The 19866-nt window shown below is 47.8% G+C and overlaps 1 protein-coding gene across 1 annotated transcript in view; it reads right to left on the bottom strand.

Moving 5' to 3' along the window:
- Positions 1 to 19866, bottom strand: part of dpp10 (dipeptidyl peptidase like 10) — a gene marked incomplete at both ends in the record, with an annotated part of 79724 nt that overhangs the window by 10202 nt on the left and 49656 nt on the right. The window contains 11 exons of the mRNA XM_083681467.1: positions 141 to 262; positions 1549 to 1596; positions 2319 to 2410; positions 2712 to 2819; positions 3292 to 3330; positions 4753 to 4876; positions 5406 to 5503; positions 7676 to 7830; positions 10612 to 10732; positions 16880 to 16961; positions 17185 to 17237. Of these exons, the coding sequence (XP_083537593.1) occupies positions 141 to 262; positions 1549 to 1596; positions 2319 to 2410; positions 2712 to 2819; positions 3292 to 3330; positions 4753 to 4876; positions 5406 to 5503; positions 7676 to 7830; positions 10612 to 10732; positions 16880 to 16961; positions 17185 to 17237 (1042 nt within the window). The remainder of the gene's footprint in view (positions 1 to 140; positions 263 to 1548; positions 1597 to 2318; positions 2411 to 2711; positions 2820 to 3291; positions 3331 to 4752; positions 4877 to 5405; positions 5504 to 7675; positions 7831 to 10611; positions 10733 to 16879; positions 16962 to 17184; positions 17238 to 19866) is intronic.

Here is a 19866-nt window from a genome sequence, read left to right as displayed (position 1 = left end):
GTTCCCCTTCTATGTAACCATTATGTATCCAGAAAGTGCCATTAATGTCAAAACACCTCTTTCTGAAGGGAAAGGAAGGATGAGCCTTACCTAAAAGGGCAGATGTTACAAGCTATGTTAGCGTGTTAGCTTAGCCTCACCTTTACAGTGCAGAATGATGTGCTGGTTGCTGGGGCTGATGTCAGCACCGAAGAACAGACAATGGGCCTTGTTCAGCTCACACGTCAGACACCGACGAGGGAACAACCCAACAGCTTTCACACTGGAGAACAGCAGAGGGGATAGAGGAGAGGAGAGGAGAGGAGAGGAGAGGAGAGGGAAGACAGAGGAGAGGAGAGGAGAGGAGAGAGAGGGAAGACAGAGGAGAGAGGAGAGAGAGGGAGGAGAAATAACACAGTGCATCAGCATCTATAGTAGTACTGTACTCCAAACTGCTGACTCACCTCCGGAGACCTACTGTACTGTACCCTCCAGGGGAGGCTGGTGGGGGTGGACATCGGAGGACGGGCTCATTGTAATGCATGGACCGGACTAAGGAATGGTTATCAAACAACATGTTTGATGCCGTTCCTCGTTCCGTTCCATGCATTACAATGAGCCCGTCCTCCGATGTCTCCCTTCACCAGCCTCCCCTGGGGTAGAGTATAGAGGTTGCAGCGTAGCACTGCAGTTAGCATATGCTATTTATACTCTACAGCGGTTAGGTTAGGCTAGGCTAGCAGTGCTAAGGCAGGGAGAGTCACCTTGGCTACAGCACTGAGAAATCTGACAGCATGTGGACATGGTTATGCAGATACCTAAAACAGGGGGGACTATGCATAAAAAGTGTTGTCATTTCTGAATGGTGAAACCATTATGTACACAAATACCATCAAATAAAAGCAGAGACTCTCTACTCTAACCTCATCATAAAATGTTTTGGAGTGTAGAGCCAAAAGTCGAGAAAATGCTTCACTGTCCCATTACTTATGCAGGGCACTGTATAACCCTGGTGAAAGCAATTTGCTGCTGGTTCATACATTATTGCATTGGAGTTAGGCTGCTGTGCAGATTTTCAGTCGCAAATACATAAACTGCTTATTCTGCTTTTATTCTCTGTCTTCACAATCCCATGTGTCAATGGGAAATCAACCCTCCTTTATTGACTGTGAAATGGCCTCCAACGATATAGCCTGGTAGCATTGGAGGCTGGTGGAGGTAGAAACCGGAGGAGGGGATCGTTGTCGGGATGGAATGAGGAATGACACGTGTGTTTGTTTCATACCATTCCTCATTCCGTTCCATGCATCACAATACAGTAAATCCGTCCTCCGGTTTCTACCTCTGCCTGCCTCCCCCTTGCTGTGAGTACGCCTATATAGCGATATCGCCTGGCAGACAATCTTACAAAAACAAACACCCCCACAAACATCCTCAGACGGTTACTGTTGTTTACGAAACATGTTTCTTCATCAAAAGACATCAGAAGAAAACAATGCCCGCAAAAAAACAAAAAAAACTGCTGTCAAAAAGCCCACAATTATGACACCACGTTCGGCGGAGACTCACCTGAAAAGCTGTCGTCGTCGTGGTGAGCCCTCTGTGCTGAGGAAGTAGCTGTTTGGGGGACAGAAACAAACAGAATAATTTGATGTCAAAGAGGAACAGTGGCTTTATGTGATTATGGTTATTATAATAGTGATGTTTCTCAGCTGTGTGTGTGCGTGTGTTTCACCTCTGAAGTCCTGTCACATGTACAGTACCGGAGACAGAGTCTAAAGCTAATCATTCACATTCAGAACACAGATGTCCTTGTACCTGACAGCCCTGGTAATGTTTTCAATGATGTAGACGTCAACGGTACAGTGTAGGAGTTGTGTTTTCTCAGGGGTTTGAGAACGGGTAGGAAGAAAAAACTCATCTGTCTAGTATTTCACCCGTTCTATATAACAACATGACAGTTCTGTTGTGCTTAGTTTGGCTTGGTTTTTTAAATGTATTTATATGTTTTTAGGGCATTTCTGCTTTATTGGGATAGAGACAGTAGAGATTGGATTGACTGGAAGGATGGGAGAGAGAGGAGGGATGACATGCAAGATAGGTCGAGGGTCGGAATCGACCCAGGAACCTTGCGATTACGTGGCAAGTGCGTTAGTGTGCTAAGCCACCAAGCGCCCCTTGGTTTGGGAGGGAGGAGGGAGGAGCGAGGAGGGAGGAGGGAGGATAGAGGGAGGAGGGACACACGCACAGGCACACGTGCACTCACACACACACACACACACACACACACACACACACACTAAAGTGTTCCAGTCAGGTAACTGGGAGGACAGACTCACATGTTGTCGTTGCTCTCATCGTACGCTAGGATCTTAGTCACCTCCCAGCTCCCTGAGGTCAGGTGACGGACCTCATTCTGATCTGCTCTGAACTGGAGGGGAGGGTGGAGGGAGGAGGGAGGAGGGAGGGATGGAGAAGGGAGGAGGGAGAGGGCGAGGGGGAGGAGGGGGAATAGACGTTTTTTTCTAAACTGTAAAATTTGTTTTCACTGTATTTTTCATCACACGTATATTCACAGACAGACAAAGTCACATATATAGCTACAATATATTCATATTGAGATAAAGTCACATATGGAGCTACAACATATTCACAGACTGGTTGCTGGTTGTACAGTCACAATGGTCACTTGACCCTGGTCCATGCAGTAACCATGGCGATGACACCCTCACCTGCGTGGTGAACATGGCGATGTGGTGGAACTCTCCCCGTCCGCCCTGCTTCACGGGAACTGTCAGGAAGAAACGACTACCGTCTCTGGAGAACACAGGCTCCTGGTTCTGAAAAACACACAGAACACAGAACATCTGGGTTCTCTCTGGGGACTGGGGTGTGTGTGTGTGTGTGTGTGTGTGTGTGTGTGTGTGTGTGTGTGTGTGTGTGTCTCAATGCATAAACATGGTGCATTGACTCTGTCTGGGACACCAATGCATGACCAGTGGTATTGATAGTACAACACATCAAGGGAGGCTGGTGGAGGTAGACATCGGAGGACGGGCTCATACCAAACCACGTTGTGTTTGATACCGTTGATTACCGTCCTCATTCCGTTCCATGCATTATAATGAGCCTGTCCTCCGATGTCTACCTCCACCAGCCTCTCCTGCAACACATACAGTGAATACGATTTTGAAATAGTTTGGCATTTAACCAAGACCAATTCATTTCATGGCTTGGAATGATTGTGAATGGTTATGAACGATTATGAACGATTATGAACGATTATGAATGACAGACAAAGTCGTATGGTACCTGTTTTGAAAGCCAAAGCTCTGACGTCTCTTCATGCCTCTGAAATAGAAAGGATCCAAACGTTAGCCGGTGACATCCCCTGGCCTAGTCTGGTTTGGCCAGCCTGGGACTCCAGAGACCAGCCTTGACCCAGTTCAAAAACATCGGAATATCTCTGGAGCCTGGTTAGAATGTCTCATCAGAACTATACAGGCATCCCAAGCCCTCAGAATATTACCCATTTGGCCTTATTTTCAAGGGCTTCAAATAAGCCCACGGGGGAATCCACAGTCTCTCATTTAAACACCATTAAAGGGGAGGGACAAGAGGCCTGGCTTGCAGACTTGTTGGGCTTCCCAGTCCTAGATTAAGCCAAGTCATGCACCACATAAATGGCATTTTCACACAGCGTCTCCTCTGGAAGTGTTACTGTATTTAACTCAGGGCTTGGCTTAATCTGAGTCCAGGAGAACACACACTGAGCTCAGGCCAAAGCTCAGCTGTGTCTTGGCAGGAGCGTCTGTTGTTTATTTGTTTGTTTGTTGGTGTGTGTGTGTGTGTGTGTGTGTGTGTGTGTGTGTGTGTGTGTGTGTGTTTGTGTGTGTGTGTGTGTGTGCGTGTGTGTGTCTGTGTGTCTCTGTGTGTGTGTGTGTGTGTGTGTGTGTGTATGTGTATGTGTATGTGTGTGTGTCTCTCTCTCTGTGTGTTTGTGTGTGTGTGTGTGTGTGTGTCTGTGTGTCTGTGTGTCTGTGTGTCTCTGTGTATGTGTGTGTTTGTGTGCGTGTGCGTGTGCGTGTGCGTGTGTGTGTGTGTGTGTGTCTCTCTCTCTCTCTCTCTGTTTGTGTATGTGTTCCAGCCGTCTGTGTGCGTTGACCCAGGCCCAGCAGAACTGGCGTGTTTCCCGTAAGCCCCCATGGTTCCTCCACAGGGAGGAGAGACTGAGTTCTGTGCTGTCAACACACACTGCCTGCCTCTCAACAATGGACATGTGACCAACAATCCACAACAAACAGGCAGTGGTCTGACTCTCTCATCCTGTCTCAAACAAATAGTTTGGATTGGTTACAGCAGGTGTTGGAAGGAGTTTAAGCCAGACTGTTTTTATTTCAGCCGTTTTCTTTTTTAATCCATGAGGGGAAGTGGACAATGCACACTTAGGGGAGTGTTAACCTGTGGTGTCACACACACGCACGCACGCACGCACGCACGCACGCACGCACGCACGCACGCACGCACAGACACGTGCATACACATAGGCATACGCATACACACACACACACACACACACACACACACTCCTCACCTTTACACACGCACACACACACACACTCCTCACCTTCACACACACACACACACACACACACACACACACACACACACACACACACACACACACACTCCTGACCTTCACACACATACACACACACACACACACACACACACACACACACACGCACACACACACACACACACACACCTCACCTTCACACAGGCCCCTGTGGTGGTGTCACAAACGGTGAGGATGGAAATGTTCTGAGCCCGGTTCAACCAACGGACCGCTGTTTTGGTTTTACTGATCCACTTCACCATCGCCACATAGTGCTCCCTATGGAATATACATACAACTACATTATTAAGATGGTCCATTTGACCATCACCACATAGTGCTCCCTATAGAGGTTCCTACAACCACAATATTAGAATGTTCGCTTGACCATCGCCACATAGTACTCCCTATGGAAGATACATACAACTACATTATTAAGTTGGTCTGCTTGAATGGTTTTCTTTGCCTTCATTTAGCAGATGTGTCCTTTGGGAAGATGCAGTAAACAGGGTCAACGGATGAAAATCAGCCTTCAGGCTTTATCTATTCTTAAACATCTTTTATTTATTTTTTTGTTTATTTTTCTGCCTACTTCGGGACAGACACTGAAAATATTATCGCATTTGTCCCTACTCAAGTAAACACATGAATAAATAAAACCATCTAGCACATGACAGAGATGTTGGTTAGTACTGTATGTCCTTGTCCCTGCAAATCCATCTGATCAAGACCAGTCAGTGAAATCCATTGTGTCTCACTCATGTTTAAACAGGAGGGAGAGCAGCGATGGCTGAGCTGAGGGTCTCACCTTAGCTTAAGGCTGTCTGGAGGCGTGAGTTCCTGTGTGTGTGTCGGTCCGTACAGGTTCACCACAAACAGCTTCACTGTAGGGTTGGGCTGGCCAGCCTGAAAACACATAACATTACACCACCGTTACATACAGGCAAACACACGCACGCACGCACGCACGCACGCACGCACGCACGCACGCACACACGCACGCACACACGCACACACACACATACAACTAGAGTAGCAGATAGAGTCATGGTATGAGTCATAATGATAAACAGTACCCAAAGCCCACCATCACATTCAACAGAAACACCACTTCACAATTCTAGTAGATGAATAATACATTCAACCTAAAATACATAGAACATACTGTACTACACACACTGAACACCAAGATATATCCTGACAACTCACGAACCCATCACGAACTCATTTCATTGAATAACATTATACTTGATGACACATACTCTGTTTACGTAACGCACTACAACCACCCAATCTAGCATAGAATGGATACACACCAAGGGAGGCTGGTGGAGGTCGAAATTGGAGAACAGGCTCATTGTAATACACAGAACGGAAAGAGGAATGATATCAACCACGTGTCCTCAATCCATTCCTTGCATTACGATGAGCCCGTCCTCCAATTCCTACCTCCACCAGCCTCCCCTGACACACACATAGGGCTTCTGAAAGCAACCGAGGATCACAGCGAAAAGGTATCGGCGTTATGTCAAAGAGACTGCCACGGTTTGGAATATGAATAACCAACAAAAGAAAAAACGAAACACAAAGCCTGGCCTTCAACCAGGCAGACGGTAAAACGGGATCGGCTCGCAACTCCATGGAGACGACGGTGGCCTTTTCAAGAACACTGACTCCGATGTCACACCGGCCCAGTCTAATTAAAAAACCTCCTGAATAGAGAAGCCCCTGTTCTCTCTGTCCCTCAGTCCCTCCCAACGGAAAGACAGGTTCGCGGCTCAGCCCGGAGAACCCTGCCCTGCCATATGCCCATGTTTAACCTTGGGAACCGGAATACAGGGCCCCATGCTGCCTCTGTAGTGTGTACTTGGGCAGAGTACACACGGTCCCACGCTGAGCCTACACTACTACTGCTGCTGAGGAGGGAAGGGGAGGGAGGAGGAGGAGGGGGAGGAAGGGGGAGGGGGAGGAGGGGGAGGAGGAGGAGAGGGAGGAGGGGGAGAGGGGGAGGAGGGGGGGGGAGAGGGAGGAGGGGGAGGGAGGGAGGAGGAGAGGGAGGAGGGGGAGGGGGAGGAGGGGGAGAGGGGGAGGAGGGGGGGGGAGAGGGAGGAGGGGGAGGGAGGGAGGAGGAGAGGGAGGAGGGGGAGGGGGGGGGAGGAGAGGGAGGAGGGGGAAGAGGGGGGGAGGAGGGGGAGGAGGGGGGAGGAGGAGGGGGGAGGGGGGGGAGGAGGGGGAGAGGGGGAGGAGGGGGGGGGAGGGGGGGGAGGAGGGGGGAGAGGGGGAGGAGGGGGGGGGAGTGCAATCGTTGTTTGTCTAATTAACACTGTATAAATAGAGGGAGAGATAATTAACGCTGTATAAATAGAGACGTGGGAGAGATAAAGAACAAGACAGTGGTGTTGGGGCGTCTGTGCTCACGCTCATGTGCACGTGTGTGTGTTCAGATTGGATATCAGCCTTCAACTGTCTGGTAGTTGACTATGAGAGCTGGTGAAGGACAGCAGAGAAGGTGTAGAGGACACTTTAGATGATTGTGATGCATCCGGGGTCTTTATTTCTTTATGTCGGGATGTTGACAGTGGTCGAACGTAACCATAGAGACCTTCAATTAGAACATTAGAGTACCGGCATCTCTTCTATTGTATTGCTGAGAACAATGACCTCTTATCATTATTGTATTATATTATTTATACCAGCTCTAAAATAAATGAGTCCTTGTCTGGTAGACAATAAGAGTCCTTGTCTGGTAGACAATAAGAATCATTGTTTGGTAGACAATAAGAGTCCTTGATTGGAAGACAAAAAGAATCATTGTTTGGTAGACAATAAGAGTCCTTGATTGGAAGACAAAAAGAATCATTGTTTGGTAGACAAAAGAGTCCTTGTATGAATGAATTAAACTTAGAAGTGAGGAACCTTTTTCAGTCTACTTCAAGTATTAGGCTGTCACTAGGACACTAATAGGCCAATGCAATTCCCTCTAGGGTAGGGGGGGTACAGGTAGGGTCTTACCTTGGGGTAGGGGGGGTACAGGTAGGGTCTTACCGTGGGGTAGGGGGGGTACAGGTAGGGTCTTACCTTGGGGTAGGGGTATTGCTTCCCCCTGGGGTAGGAGGCTCCAGTGAAGCGGGGCAGAGCCATGTTGGGGACCAGGGTGTCGTTGAGGACCAGGAAGGCCAGCCTCTCCCCGTCAGGTGACCACCAGTGGGCCACATGAGTCTGAAGAATCTCCTCTGGTTAGAGAGAGAGAGAGACAGAGAGAGACAGAGAGAGAGACAGAGAGAGACAGAGAGAGACAGAGAGAGAGACAGAGAGAGAGAGACAGAGAGAGACAGAGAGAGAGACAGAGAGAGAGAGACAGAGAGAGACAGAGAGAGAGACAGAGAGAGAGAGACAGGGAGAGACAGAGAGAGAGACAGAGAGAGACAGAGAGAGATAGAGAGAGACAGAGAGAGAAAGGCACGAGAATCAGTCATGAATGTGGTGAGCTTTCTGGAGCATAATGGCTGCTGTGGCAACACCCAGTTGGGTGTTACATGTTGGTAGTGATGAGGTGAGTTATTCCTTAACAATTTTTTTTTACAATGTCAGTGCTTTTGGTGCCTAGAAAGAAGCTTTGTAAATGCAATCAACCAATCAACCAATTAACCAATCAAGCATAGCCAATTTTCACTTCACTTTTCAGCTAAGTACCGCATTTATACCACAACATCCTAGTTGAACTATGGGAGGAGTCTAACTGAACCACTGAGGAGCAAGTAAGGAGGAAGAAACCTTCAGAGGAACTAGGGCTGCCAATCAACCGACAGGATACCTGTTTGACATATACCAGTACCAGGGGGAGGCTGGTGGAGGTAGAAAATGGGGAGGACGGGGCTCATTGTAATGCATGGGATATGGGGATGGAATGAGGAACGGTATGCACTGCAATGAACCCTGTCCTCCGATGTCTACCTCCATCAGCCTCCCCTGGTCTATACCGTAGGTGTCTTGTCTATTTCACAGCAGGGGTTTAGCATGTGTGTGTGTATATTGGCTTTCCTGCACGTCCGTCCTCTTTATTCCACACAGGACACTGAAGCGCCGGGATGATGTGGATGTTGAAGTGTAGTTAACGCTGACTAATAGTGTGTGACAACGCTACGTCAAACAATCCACATGCTAATCAGGTCTGATTAGGAGTCATTTACACACGGAGGGTCTCAGAGTAGTAGAGTCGCATGGATGGAGGGAGAGAGCAATAGAGAGAGAGGAGGGGGGAGAGAGGGGGGGAGAGAGGGGGGAGAGAGGGGGAGAGAGAGGGAAAGAGAGAGAGTGAGAGAGGGTGTGTGTGTGTGGGGGGGGGGGGGGGGGGGGCAATACAGCAATAACGTACAACAATATCATGTTAAACACCTCCAACACTCTGAATGAACCAGTTAGCCGTTATCTTCAATTGATTGAATAGGAAGCCCAAGGCTATTAAAACCGTATTGAGACGATCCCAACACAAAGATATGTTATTATATTAACAAAAAAACTGAAATAACAGAATCCCCTATGTCACATTGTGATTCTGATTGCCAGAAGAAATGTGTTGATAATCTCAGTATAATCTGGTTGTATCCCTCCTGGATTTAATTAGCTGCTCCGAATCATAATCTGCCACTTTGATCTCATTCATATTTAATCATTGTTTGGGATAAACTGGCATCCACAGCTTATTCAATATTTCATTCATCCACCTACTGTGCAGCTGAAGGGAAATTGAAAAATGCATTAGAGAGAGAGAAAGGGAAGGAGAGAGAGAGAGAGAGAGAGAGAGAGAGAGTGGGAGAGAGAGTAGGAGACAGAGAGAGAGAGAGAGAGAGAGAGAGTGGGAGAGAGAGAGAGTGGGAGAGAGAGTAGGAGACAGAGAGAGAGAGAGAGAGAGAGAGTGGGAGAGAGAGAGAGAGAGAGAGAGAGAGAGAGAGAGAGTGGGAGAGAGAGTAGGAGACAGAGAGAGAGAGAGAGAGAGAGAGAGAGAGAGAGTGAGAGTGGGAGAGAGAGAGAGAGTGGGAGACAGAGAGAGATAGAGAGAGAGAGGGGGGGGAGAGAGAGGGAGTGGGAGGGAGAGAGAGAGAGGAAAGACAGGCTGTGTACACTCTGCCCCCAGAAAGAGGTAGAGACAGAGCCACACCTCCTCCTACACGGCAACACGCATGCAGAAATAAGAGCAACACTATTTCCCCAAATGACACAGCACTCCAATGAAATTGATACACAAACAGATAAAGTGAAAAATCAAATTCCTATCGGGGAGGAAAATCATACTGACTGCTCCAAATTGGCAGCTGAATACGTGGCTCGCAGCCACAACCTTAGGGACAGCTGGTGGAACGACAACCAGAAACAGAACTAATGGCTTTGAGAGAGAGAGAGAGATTTCACTTCTCCCCGTGTTGGGTTAAATCTACATCAAAAAATGTCCTGGCACTGCGTTGCCTATGAGAAAGATGGAAAAAATGGTCTGGTTTTGCAGCACGCACACACACACACACACACACACACACACACACACACACACACACACACACACACACACACACACACACACACACACACACACACACACACGCACACACTTACACACACATGCACATATATTACACTGTGTTGCCTATCATAGACACACATATTACATATGTGGTTATATTGCCAATGCTGCAACAGGTATACAGGGTGTGAGTGGCGGCCTGGGTCTCCTGTGTCCTCCACACAATCTTAGCCAACTATGCCAAAGTCTATAGGGCATCCAATGGGGTGCTAATGCAGGTTAGCTTAGACCAGGTTAAAGCCTAGAGGACATGTCTTAGGGCGCTAATGCTAGGTGTTTAGGTTAGCTTAGACCAGGTTAAAGCCAGTGTGGTCTCCTGAGACACTGAGGTCACTACGGTACCTACCCTCATACAGCCAATCAGTGGGTGATCCTACCCTCATACAGCCAATCAGTGGGTGGTCTTACCCTCATACAGCCAATCAGTGGGTGGTCTTACCCTCATACAGCCAATCAGCGATGCCGTTGAAGATGACTCCTTCCTTCCCTGAGGACGTCAGTCGGAGGGAGTTGCTCTTCACGTCAGACTGGTAATAGATGTTGTTCTCAAAGATGTACACCTGAAAGGGCAGAGAGACAGACAGGTGACCTGGTGTTCCCTTGGCGGCCATTTTGTTCCATTGTTCACTGACTGTGGGTAGAGAGCAGGGGAGGCTGGTGGAGGTAGAAATCGGAGGATGTGGCTCATTGTAATGCATGGAACGGAATGAGGAACGGTATCCTTCATTCCATTTAAATTCTTCATTCCGTTCAATGCATCACAATGAGCCCGGTCTTCCGATTTCTCAGATTTTCCCTCTTGAAAATAATAGGTCAATTACATATCCTATTCTGTAACTGTGAGAGTCTGATATAATAGACCTTTGACCGACCTCCTAAAGAAATACAAAACAGAAACCCAAATGTAATCCCCAGCTGTACTCTAAGCCCACAGGCCTCTGTTACACAAACCGGGCTGCATCTCACTCCAGTGAGTGCTCCCTCTCCTCTACCCTTGTTCACTCTCCCTTCATAGATCTGATCAAGACTGTTTTTCCCAGAATCCCCTAGCGTTTTCTTAGAGCCACCCGTCTGCAGCCGATCTTACATAAAGCTGTTGTTGTTCAACCCTCACAGCACGGGGCACAGCTCTGACTGCGTCTCACACACACACACACACACACACACACACACACACACACACACACACAAACACAGAGACACACACACACACACACACACATGCACACACGCACACAGGCACACACACATACACACGCACACAGATGCACGAGGCACAGCTCTGACTATGTCACACACATACACACACACACACACACACACACACACACACACACACACACACAGGGCACAGCTCTGACCACATACACACACACACGCACGCACACACACATGCAGGCGCACTCACAGGCGCACAAAGACGCACACGCACATGCACGCACACTCACACGCACACACACACTCACACGCACACACACACACACACAAACAAACACAAACAAAGCCAGCTGCATGCTTTTGCGGTTGTTTGCCTGGATGAAAGGAGCCTAGCGTAGAGCAGAGGACCTAAAGTGCTCCAGAAGGCATTGTTTGCGTGAGTACAGCACAGGAATCAGCTAAAAGACTGCCTTTAACAGCAGCGACTTCAACAGTTTAGACTTATGTTTAGACTTCAGTCCACCATCTGTTTAACCAAGTCCTGCAGCTTGGCGTCACACACACACACACAGCATGTAGAAAAGGGACGTCTTTGAAAAGTATTGTTCAAAACTTCTGTCTACGTTTGTTCTGTAAAAGCTTGGTTATGGCGATGACATTGACTTGTGAGAGCTACTTTTGGAAAATGAGCTATTCTTATATTATACCTGAGGAAAAAGCTTTTCACTCTGTCGATGTGAATACTCACTCTAATGTGTTACTGCATCTCTCATATCACACTGTATGTGCTGCACGGGAGGCCAGTGGAGGTAGAAATCGGAGGACGGGCTCAATGTAATGCATGGAATGGAATGAGGAATAGACTCACACATGTCCTCAAACAATACTGCACCCATACTATACACAAACACGTGTTTGATACCATTCCTCATTCCGTTCCGTGCATTACAATGAGCCTGTCCTCCGATTTCTACCTCCACCAGCCTCCATTACTGTACAATCTTTACTTATATGATCATATTGTAGATTCCGCCGTAGATTGAAGACCGTCGATTGAAGACCCATCTTTTCAGGCTACATCTTAACGGTCCCTCCTAAAGACCTCTTCACCCCCACTACCTCCCTGTACAAGTTTCTCTCCTGTTAATAAAATACAATTTAAAAAAATATATATAAATAAAATAATAAATCCTTTTTCTAGCATTATGACTGCATATGGCCCCTGGTCTGAGCATTGATTACTTTATCTTATGATGACTGCAGCTTGATGATAGATGATTCACTTACTTAAACAAATGTATTTGTTGTAAGTCGCTTTGGATAAAAGCGTCTGCTAAATGCCATGAATGTAAAATGTAAATGTAGATTCTCTACCACCATCTTGTGAACACCACCTCCCCTGGTATAGTTCGTTAGTTAGTTAACACTTGAATAAAGAGTTATTTGATGACTTCACCACCGTTTCCCTCAGCCATGATGTTCAAAGGATGAGAAGATGTTGATCTACTGTTGATGAACCATTAAAAGATAGTTAAATAAATGCTTATAGTTGATTGTTTTTTTTTCTGTTTACTCCCCCCCCCCCCCCCCCCCCCCCCTCCGAGGAGCAAGTAGGGAGGAAGAAACCTTCAGAGGAACTAGGGCTGCCAATCAACCGACAGGATACCTGTTTGACATATACCAGTACCAGGGGGAGGCTGGTGGAGGTAGAAAATCGGAGGATGGGGCTCATTGTCATGCATGGGATATGGGGATGGAATGAGGAACGGTATGCATTGCAATGAACCCTGTCCTCCGATGTCTACCTCCATCAGCCTCCCCTGGTCTATACCGTAGGTGTCTTGTCTATTTCACAGCAGGGGTTTAGCATGTGTGTGTGTATATTGGCTTTCCTGCACGTCCGTCCTCTTTATTCCACACAGGACACTGAAGCGCCGGGATGATGTGGATGTTGAAGTGTAGTTAACGCTGACTAATAGTGTGTGACAACGCTACGTCAAACAATCCACATGCTAATCAGGTCTGATTAGGAGTCATTTACACACGGAGGGTCTCAGAGTAGTAGAGTCGCATGGATGGAGGGAGAGAGCAATAGAGAGAGAGGAGGGGGGAGAGAGGGGGGAGAGAGGGGGAGAGAGAGGGAAAGAGAGAGAGGGAAATAGAGAGAGAGTGAAAGAGGGTGTGTGTGTGTGTGTGTGGGGGGGGGGGGGGGGGGCAATACAGCAATAACGTACAACAATATCAAGTTAAACACCTCCAATAAAACCTACTATACACACTCTGAATGAACCAGTTAGCCGTTATCTTCAATTGATCGGAATGGGAAGCCCAAGGCTACTAAAACCGTATGGAGACGATCCCAATACAAAGATATATTATTATATTAACAAAAAACTGAAATAACAGAATCCCCTATGTCACATTGTGATTCTGATTGCCTGCAGATATGTGTTGATAATCTCAGTATAATCTGGTTGTATCCCTCCTGGATTTAATTAGCTGCTCTGAATCATAATCTGCCACTTTGATCTCATTCATATTTAATCATTGTTTGGGATAAACTGGCATCCACAGCTTATTCACTATTTCATTCAACCACCTACTGTGCAGCTGAAGGGAAATTGAAAAATGCATTAGAGAGTGAGAGAGGGAGAGAGAGAGTGGGAGAAAGAGAGGGAAGGAGAGAATGAGAGAGAGAGAGTGGGAGACAGAGAGAGACAGAGAGAGAGAGAGAGAGACAGAGAGAGAGACAGAGAGAGAGAAAGACAGAGAGAGATATTTCACTTCTCCCCCTGTGTTGGGTTAAATCTACATCAAAAAATGTCACGGCACAGGGCACAGCTCTGACTGCGTCACACACACACACACACACACACACACACACACACACACACACACACACACACACACACACACACACACACATACACACACACACACACACACACACACACACACACAGGGCACAGCTCTGACCACATACACACACACACACGCACGCACACACACACACATGCAGGCGCACTGACAGGCGCACAAAGACGCACACGCACACGCACACTCACACATACACACACACGCACACACACACACACACACACACACACACACACACACACACACACACACACACACACACTCACACACACACACACACACACAAACAAACACAAACAAAGCCAGCTGCATGCTTTTGCGGTTGTTTGCCTGGATGAAAGGAGCCTAGCGTAGAGCAGAGGACCTAAAGTGCTCCAGAAGGCATTGTTTGCGTGAGTACAGTACAGGAATCAGCTAAAAGACTGCCTTTAACAGCAGCGACTTCAACAGTTTAGACTTATGTTTAGACTTCAGTCCACCATCTGTTTAACCAAGTCCTGCAGCTTGGCGTCACACACACACACAGCATGTAGAAAAGGGACGTCTTTGAAAAGTATTGTTCAAAACTTCTGTCTACGTTTGTTCTGTAAAAGCTTGGTTATGGCAATAACATTGACTTGTGAGAGCTACTTTTGGAAAATGAGCTATTCTTCCCACCTGAGGAAAAAGCTTCCCCAACGTTTCCCTCAGCCATGATGTTCAAAGGATGAGAAGATGTTGATCAACTGTTGATGAACCATTAAAAGATAGTTCAATGAATGCTTATAGTTTCATGTTCTTTTTTTGTTGATTTAAACCTTGGGAAGCCCCACCCACCCCTCACCCCCCCCTCCACCCCCCCCCCCCCCACCCCCCCAAGCCTGACCCTTGTGTAATTGCTTTGTTCGACTTAACCGTTCTCCAATTTAATCCCGGGCATGGCGAGGAGCAGTCTGAACCTTTAATTAGAATGTGTTTTTGATTGTGTCGTGAAAGTGAATTGTGATTTCCTATTCCACTGGCGACAACAGGGTCTGTATTTTTCCACGTGTCTCCCAAAGTGGCAGAGTGGTACCCCTGGCGACAGCCATTGTCTCCCTGCCATGTATCCTTCGCTCGTTCTGTCTTCATCAGAATACTAAATTAATGTTTATATACAAAAGGAGACAGGTAAAACCATAATGTGGAGATGCAGCGTCCTGTCTGTGTCTTGTAGAGGCTGAGAAAGGTCAGGTCAGTTGCCTGCTGTCTTTTAAAACGCTAGTCTAGCTGTTTAGGATGCCATTTTCCTCTGTACATGTAATGTACTGTATTCATAAAGCCATGCGTTGCGTGATTATTGTGGCGTTTTTTTTTTTATTGTGTACAGTACAGTATGTAACAGAAGTGGTTCAGGGAGCTGTTGTGTGACGAGTCGTCTTGTCTGATACCTAGGCTTTAGCTCGGTGGGATAACAGATAGCAGTGGAGGCCGGTGGAGGTAAAAATCGGACGGGCCTCATTGTAATGCATGAGATGGAATGAGGAATGGTATCAAACACGCATTTGCCGGCAGGGCTTATCATTGTAATGCATGGAATGGAATGCGGAATGGTATCAAAAACACATTCCATTCCATGCATTACAATGAGCAAGTCCTCCTATTTCTACCCCCGCCAGCCTCCCCTGTAACACACAGACTTGTATGCTACCGTATGCATGAGCCCCATGTTTGAACCCAGTCAGGTTGACGCAGTAGAGCCAGACGCTAAGTGCTCGACGCCAGCCATTTTAACCAACAGGCCAGGTGACACTTCCTCACACAATAGGAGTAATATGCCAGTCTGTCAGTGAGAATGTACAGGACTGTCTGGACCTTCTCTGACATCACAGCGGCCGGCACTCTAAACGGGCTGATTTAGAATGCAGTGTGATGCTCTCACATACTGTACCATTCTACTCCGGCTCATATTCCAGAAGAACCGACCCCTCATTAAACCATCGTTTCAGTCCATCATAGATGCTCATCTGTTTATGTTAGACGCTCACGTCCTCCAGTGGTCGACAGCTAACAGGCTAAAGTGTAGGAGCGGCCTCTCGCCTTCGTCGGGGGACTTCCCGGGCCGGGTTTATTTGGGGATAAATCACTCCCGCCTCTATTAGGGAGCCATTGCGGTGGTGAGGGGGGAGAGATAGAGAGGCAGACAGATGTGCAGGCTCCCAGGCGAGGGGCTAGCCTCTACGCTACCAGACGCTGGGGTAGCGTTAGACAAACACGTTGCTGGCCCTGTATATCAGGGGAGGCTGGTGGAGGTAGAAATCAGAGGACAGGCTCATTGTAATGCAATAGTCCCCATTCCATTCCACGTGTTATTACAGTGCATTACAGTGCGTCCGTCCTCCGATTTCTACCTCCACCAGCCTCCCCTGGTACTATACAATAAGAGAGAGTGATGTGTAGGCCAAGGTGTGGCTGAGGCAGTGTTGTAACCTCCAGGCATATACTTTATACCAGGGGAGGCTGGTGGAAGTAGGAATCGGAGGACGGGCGCACTGTAATGCATCGAACGGAATAAGGACACATGTTTGATCCCATTCCTCATTCCGGTCCATACATTACAATGGGCCCATCCTCCGATTTCTGCCTCCACCAGCCTCCACAGGTCCTGTCCCTTGACAGGGTAATATGCAGGAGTGGTTGTGGTTGTAGCTCACCAGCTGTTGTCCCTGGACGCCCCAGGCCGCGTACTGCAGGACAGAGTTCAGCACCTCTGGTGGGTCCAGCACCCACACCTCCCTGGAAGACACAAAGGTCAAAGGTCAAACCTTTCATAGCCCAACTAAAGCAGGGAGGACATTTACTGAACACACTCAGAATGACCCAACCAGAGACTAAATGAATTCCCTGGAAACACAGGGTTAGGAGAGAGAGAGAGAGAGAGAGAGAGAGATCTTTGAAAACAAATGATCACAGGACCTCAGCATTCATGAGTTCATGTTAAATATAGTAGTCGCCATACCTTGTGTGAATATTGTAGATGCTATAGGAGGCCATGTAGGAATGTCGGTAAACCTGTACACAAACAACAACAATAACAACAAAAACAAAAACAACAACAACAACAAGATTAGAGCATGAAACATTACTGACAGTGGCCGCTCCTACTGATAACAGCATCAAAGAGAGAGACAGAGAGGGAAGCATCAAACGCGGTGTGGCTGGTAGCGGTTAGCCTCGCTGCTAGCTGTTCTCACTGATAGACTCTGTTGACAATCCAATCTGCACGGGTGACAGATGCAGAAGCCAGACGGTTTAATTCCAGCTGAAAAACAGATCACAGAACCTCTCTGACATGGAAAGAGAGAGATGGGAGAGGGGAGAGGGGAGAGGGGAGAGGGGAGAGGGGAGAGAGGAGGGGGGAGTGGGGGGGGGGATAGAGAGAGAGAGAGAGAGAGAGAGAGAGGGGGGTAGACAGAGAGAGAGGCAGACAGAGAGAGAGAGAGAGAGAGACAGAGAGACAGACAGACATAGAGAGAAAGGGGGGGGGGGGGGGCATCAAAAGCATCATATTGGCTGTGACTGCTGGGTGTGTATAAATCAGTGTGGATCCCCTGGAGAAGCTGTGGCTGACAGGATAATAGCACCAGCATTCACACTGTGATAGCAGAGACAAACAGGCTCTCTTTTATATTACACCATCACAAAGATCCTCTCTGCTTCTGTACACAGTTCACATGTAGACCCAGATCAGGGGAGGCTGGTGGAGGTAGAAATCGGAGGACGGGGCTCATTGTGATGCAAGGAATGGAACGAGGAACGTGTATCAAACACGAGTGTCGGAGGACGGGCTCACATTGTGTTGGATACCATTCCTCATTCCGTTCCATGCATTACAATGAGCCCCGTCCTCCGATTTCTACCTCCACCAGCCTCCCCCTGACCCAGATATACAGCACATCCTCTGACAGGAGGGTTATGGTCGTCTACATGGTTAAAGCCTGAGAGTTAGTCCAGAGATAACGCTATCAAATGCAGATTTCCCAGCCTTTAGAAGGAAAATCCATTTACAATGTTTGGCATTTAGCAGATGCTTTTATCCAAAGCAACTTACAACAAGTACATTTGACTAAAGTAAGTGAATCATCTATACACATCAGCAAAAATCTGCTAGGACCAGGGGCCATTGGCAGTCACAATGCAGCTGCAATGCTTTCCACTATTTTATTTCACAAAAGAAACTCTGCAGATCAGTAATATATTCTGGTCATTGTGACAGTTCCATTGAGAACCTTTGGCAGAAAAAGATAAGGGGGGAGAGAGAGAGAGATGTTGCTCTCCTTCAGGTCTAGTGTTTGAGGAGATGGAGGGACTAAAACAAACGGGGGGCTGCCACGACAACAGGATGGATGACTCAAATGAAACTGGCCTTCTTCCCTCTGAGACGAGAGGACCGCTCACTTGCACGGCACGGCGGTGAGTTATGCAGAACGCCGAAGGACGGCGGAAGGGACCGGAGGAGGAGGAGGAGGAAGAAGAGGAGGAGGAAGAGGAGGAGGCAGCAGCAGTGTGAGGTGTGAAAGCGGCGAGATTAATGAGTGATTGAGCGAGCCAGAAATAGTGTCGACAAGCCAGGATGAGTGAGCGAGGGGAGGGAGGGAGGGAGGGAAGGGTGGGTGGGGACGGAGGGGAGACGGGAGAGGGGAGTGGGGGGGGGGGGCGGGGGGTTGGAGAGCATCCACCTACGAGGCAGGGCTGGGGGTACAGCCACAGAGATCTGAGCCTCTGGCTGCTCTCTCTGTACCCAGCATCATAGAGGGCTGGGGTAGAGAGCCGTGGGGAAGCATGTCCTTGGCTGGGGAACTGAACAACTGGTTTGTGGTTCTTTCAATGTTGTATCTTTCAAAACAGAGTCATGGTTAGGGTCACGTTAAAACTGAACACCTGGCGGTTTAGATCTTTCAATGTCGTCTCTTTCAGACGGAGTCAAGGTTAGGGTCAGATTGGAACCGAAGGTAAATGAGCTTGTTGTGTACTGTCGAACATCCACATCAGAGATACAGACTGTGTTTCATCCTTCCAGTGAAGGTAAATCACTGTTGACAGAGAAGAGAAAGAAAGAAAGAAAGAAAGAAAGAAAGAGAGAGAAAGAAAATGAAGAGATGAACATAATGAAGAGATGAACATAATGACAAACTAACTCTAAAAGACTATTTTTCCACCTCTGCTGGCCACTTGGGATTTCCATCCAGGGCCGCCCCTAGCATTCCGGGGGCCCTAGGGAGAGCTTGGGTGAGCCCCCCAAGGGTTGGGAGTTTTTGAATCTCTCAAACACCTTTTTTTCTGCAATCTAGACCCCACTCTACACCGAATTCCCTACCTCACCACAACAATAAAGACATAGACTGGATGCTTTTTCCCCAAAAGATAAACACTTTGTGTAAAACTAAAAATGAAGCCTAGTTGTTCGCTCAGCTCGGGCACAACTCTCAAGTACTTGCTGTACTGTACTGACAGTAGTCAGCCTGTCACACACATAGCTAGGGCAGCCTCCTTGTCCTCTCTCTCTCTCTCACACACACACACACACACACACACACACACACACACACACACACACACACCCACACACACCCACACACACCCACACACACACACACACACACACACACACACACAGCTATTATCATATCCATTTCAAACA

Source organism: Argentina silus (genome assembly GCF_951799395.1).
Source record: "Argentina silus genome assembly, chromosome: 12".
Classification (NCBI taxonomy): Eukaryota; Metazoa; Chordata; class Actinopteri; order Argentiniformes; family Argentinidae; genus Argentina; species Argentina silus.
The sequence above is the reverse complement of the archived record's forward strand: the minus strand, read 5'-3'. Positions and strand labels throughout refer to the sequence as shown.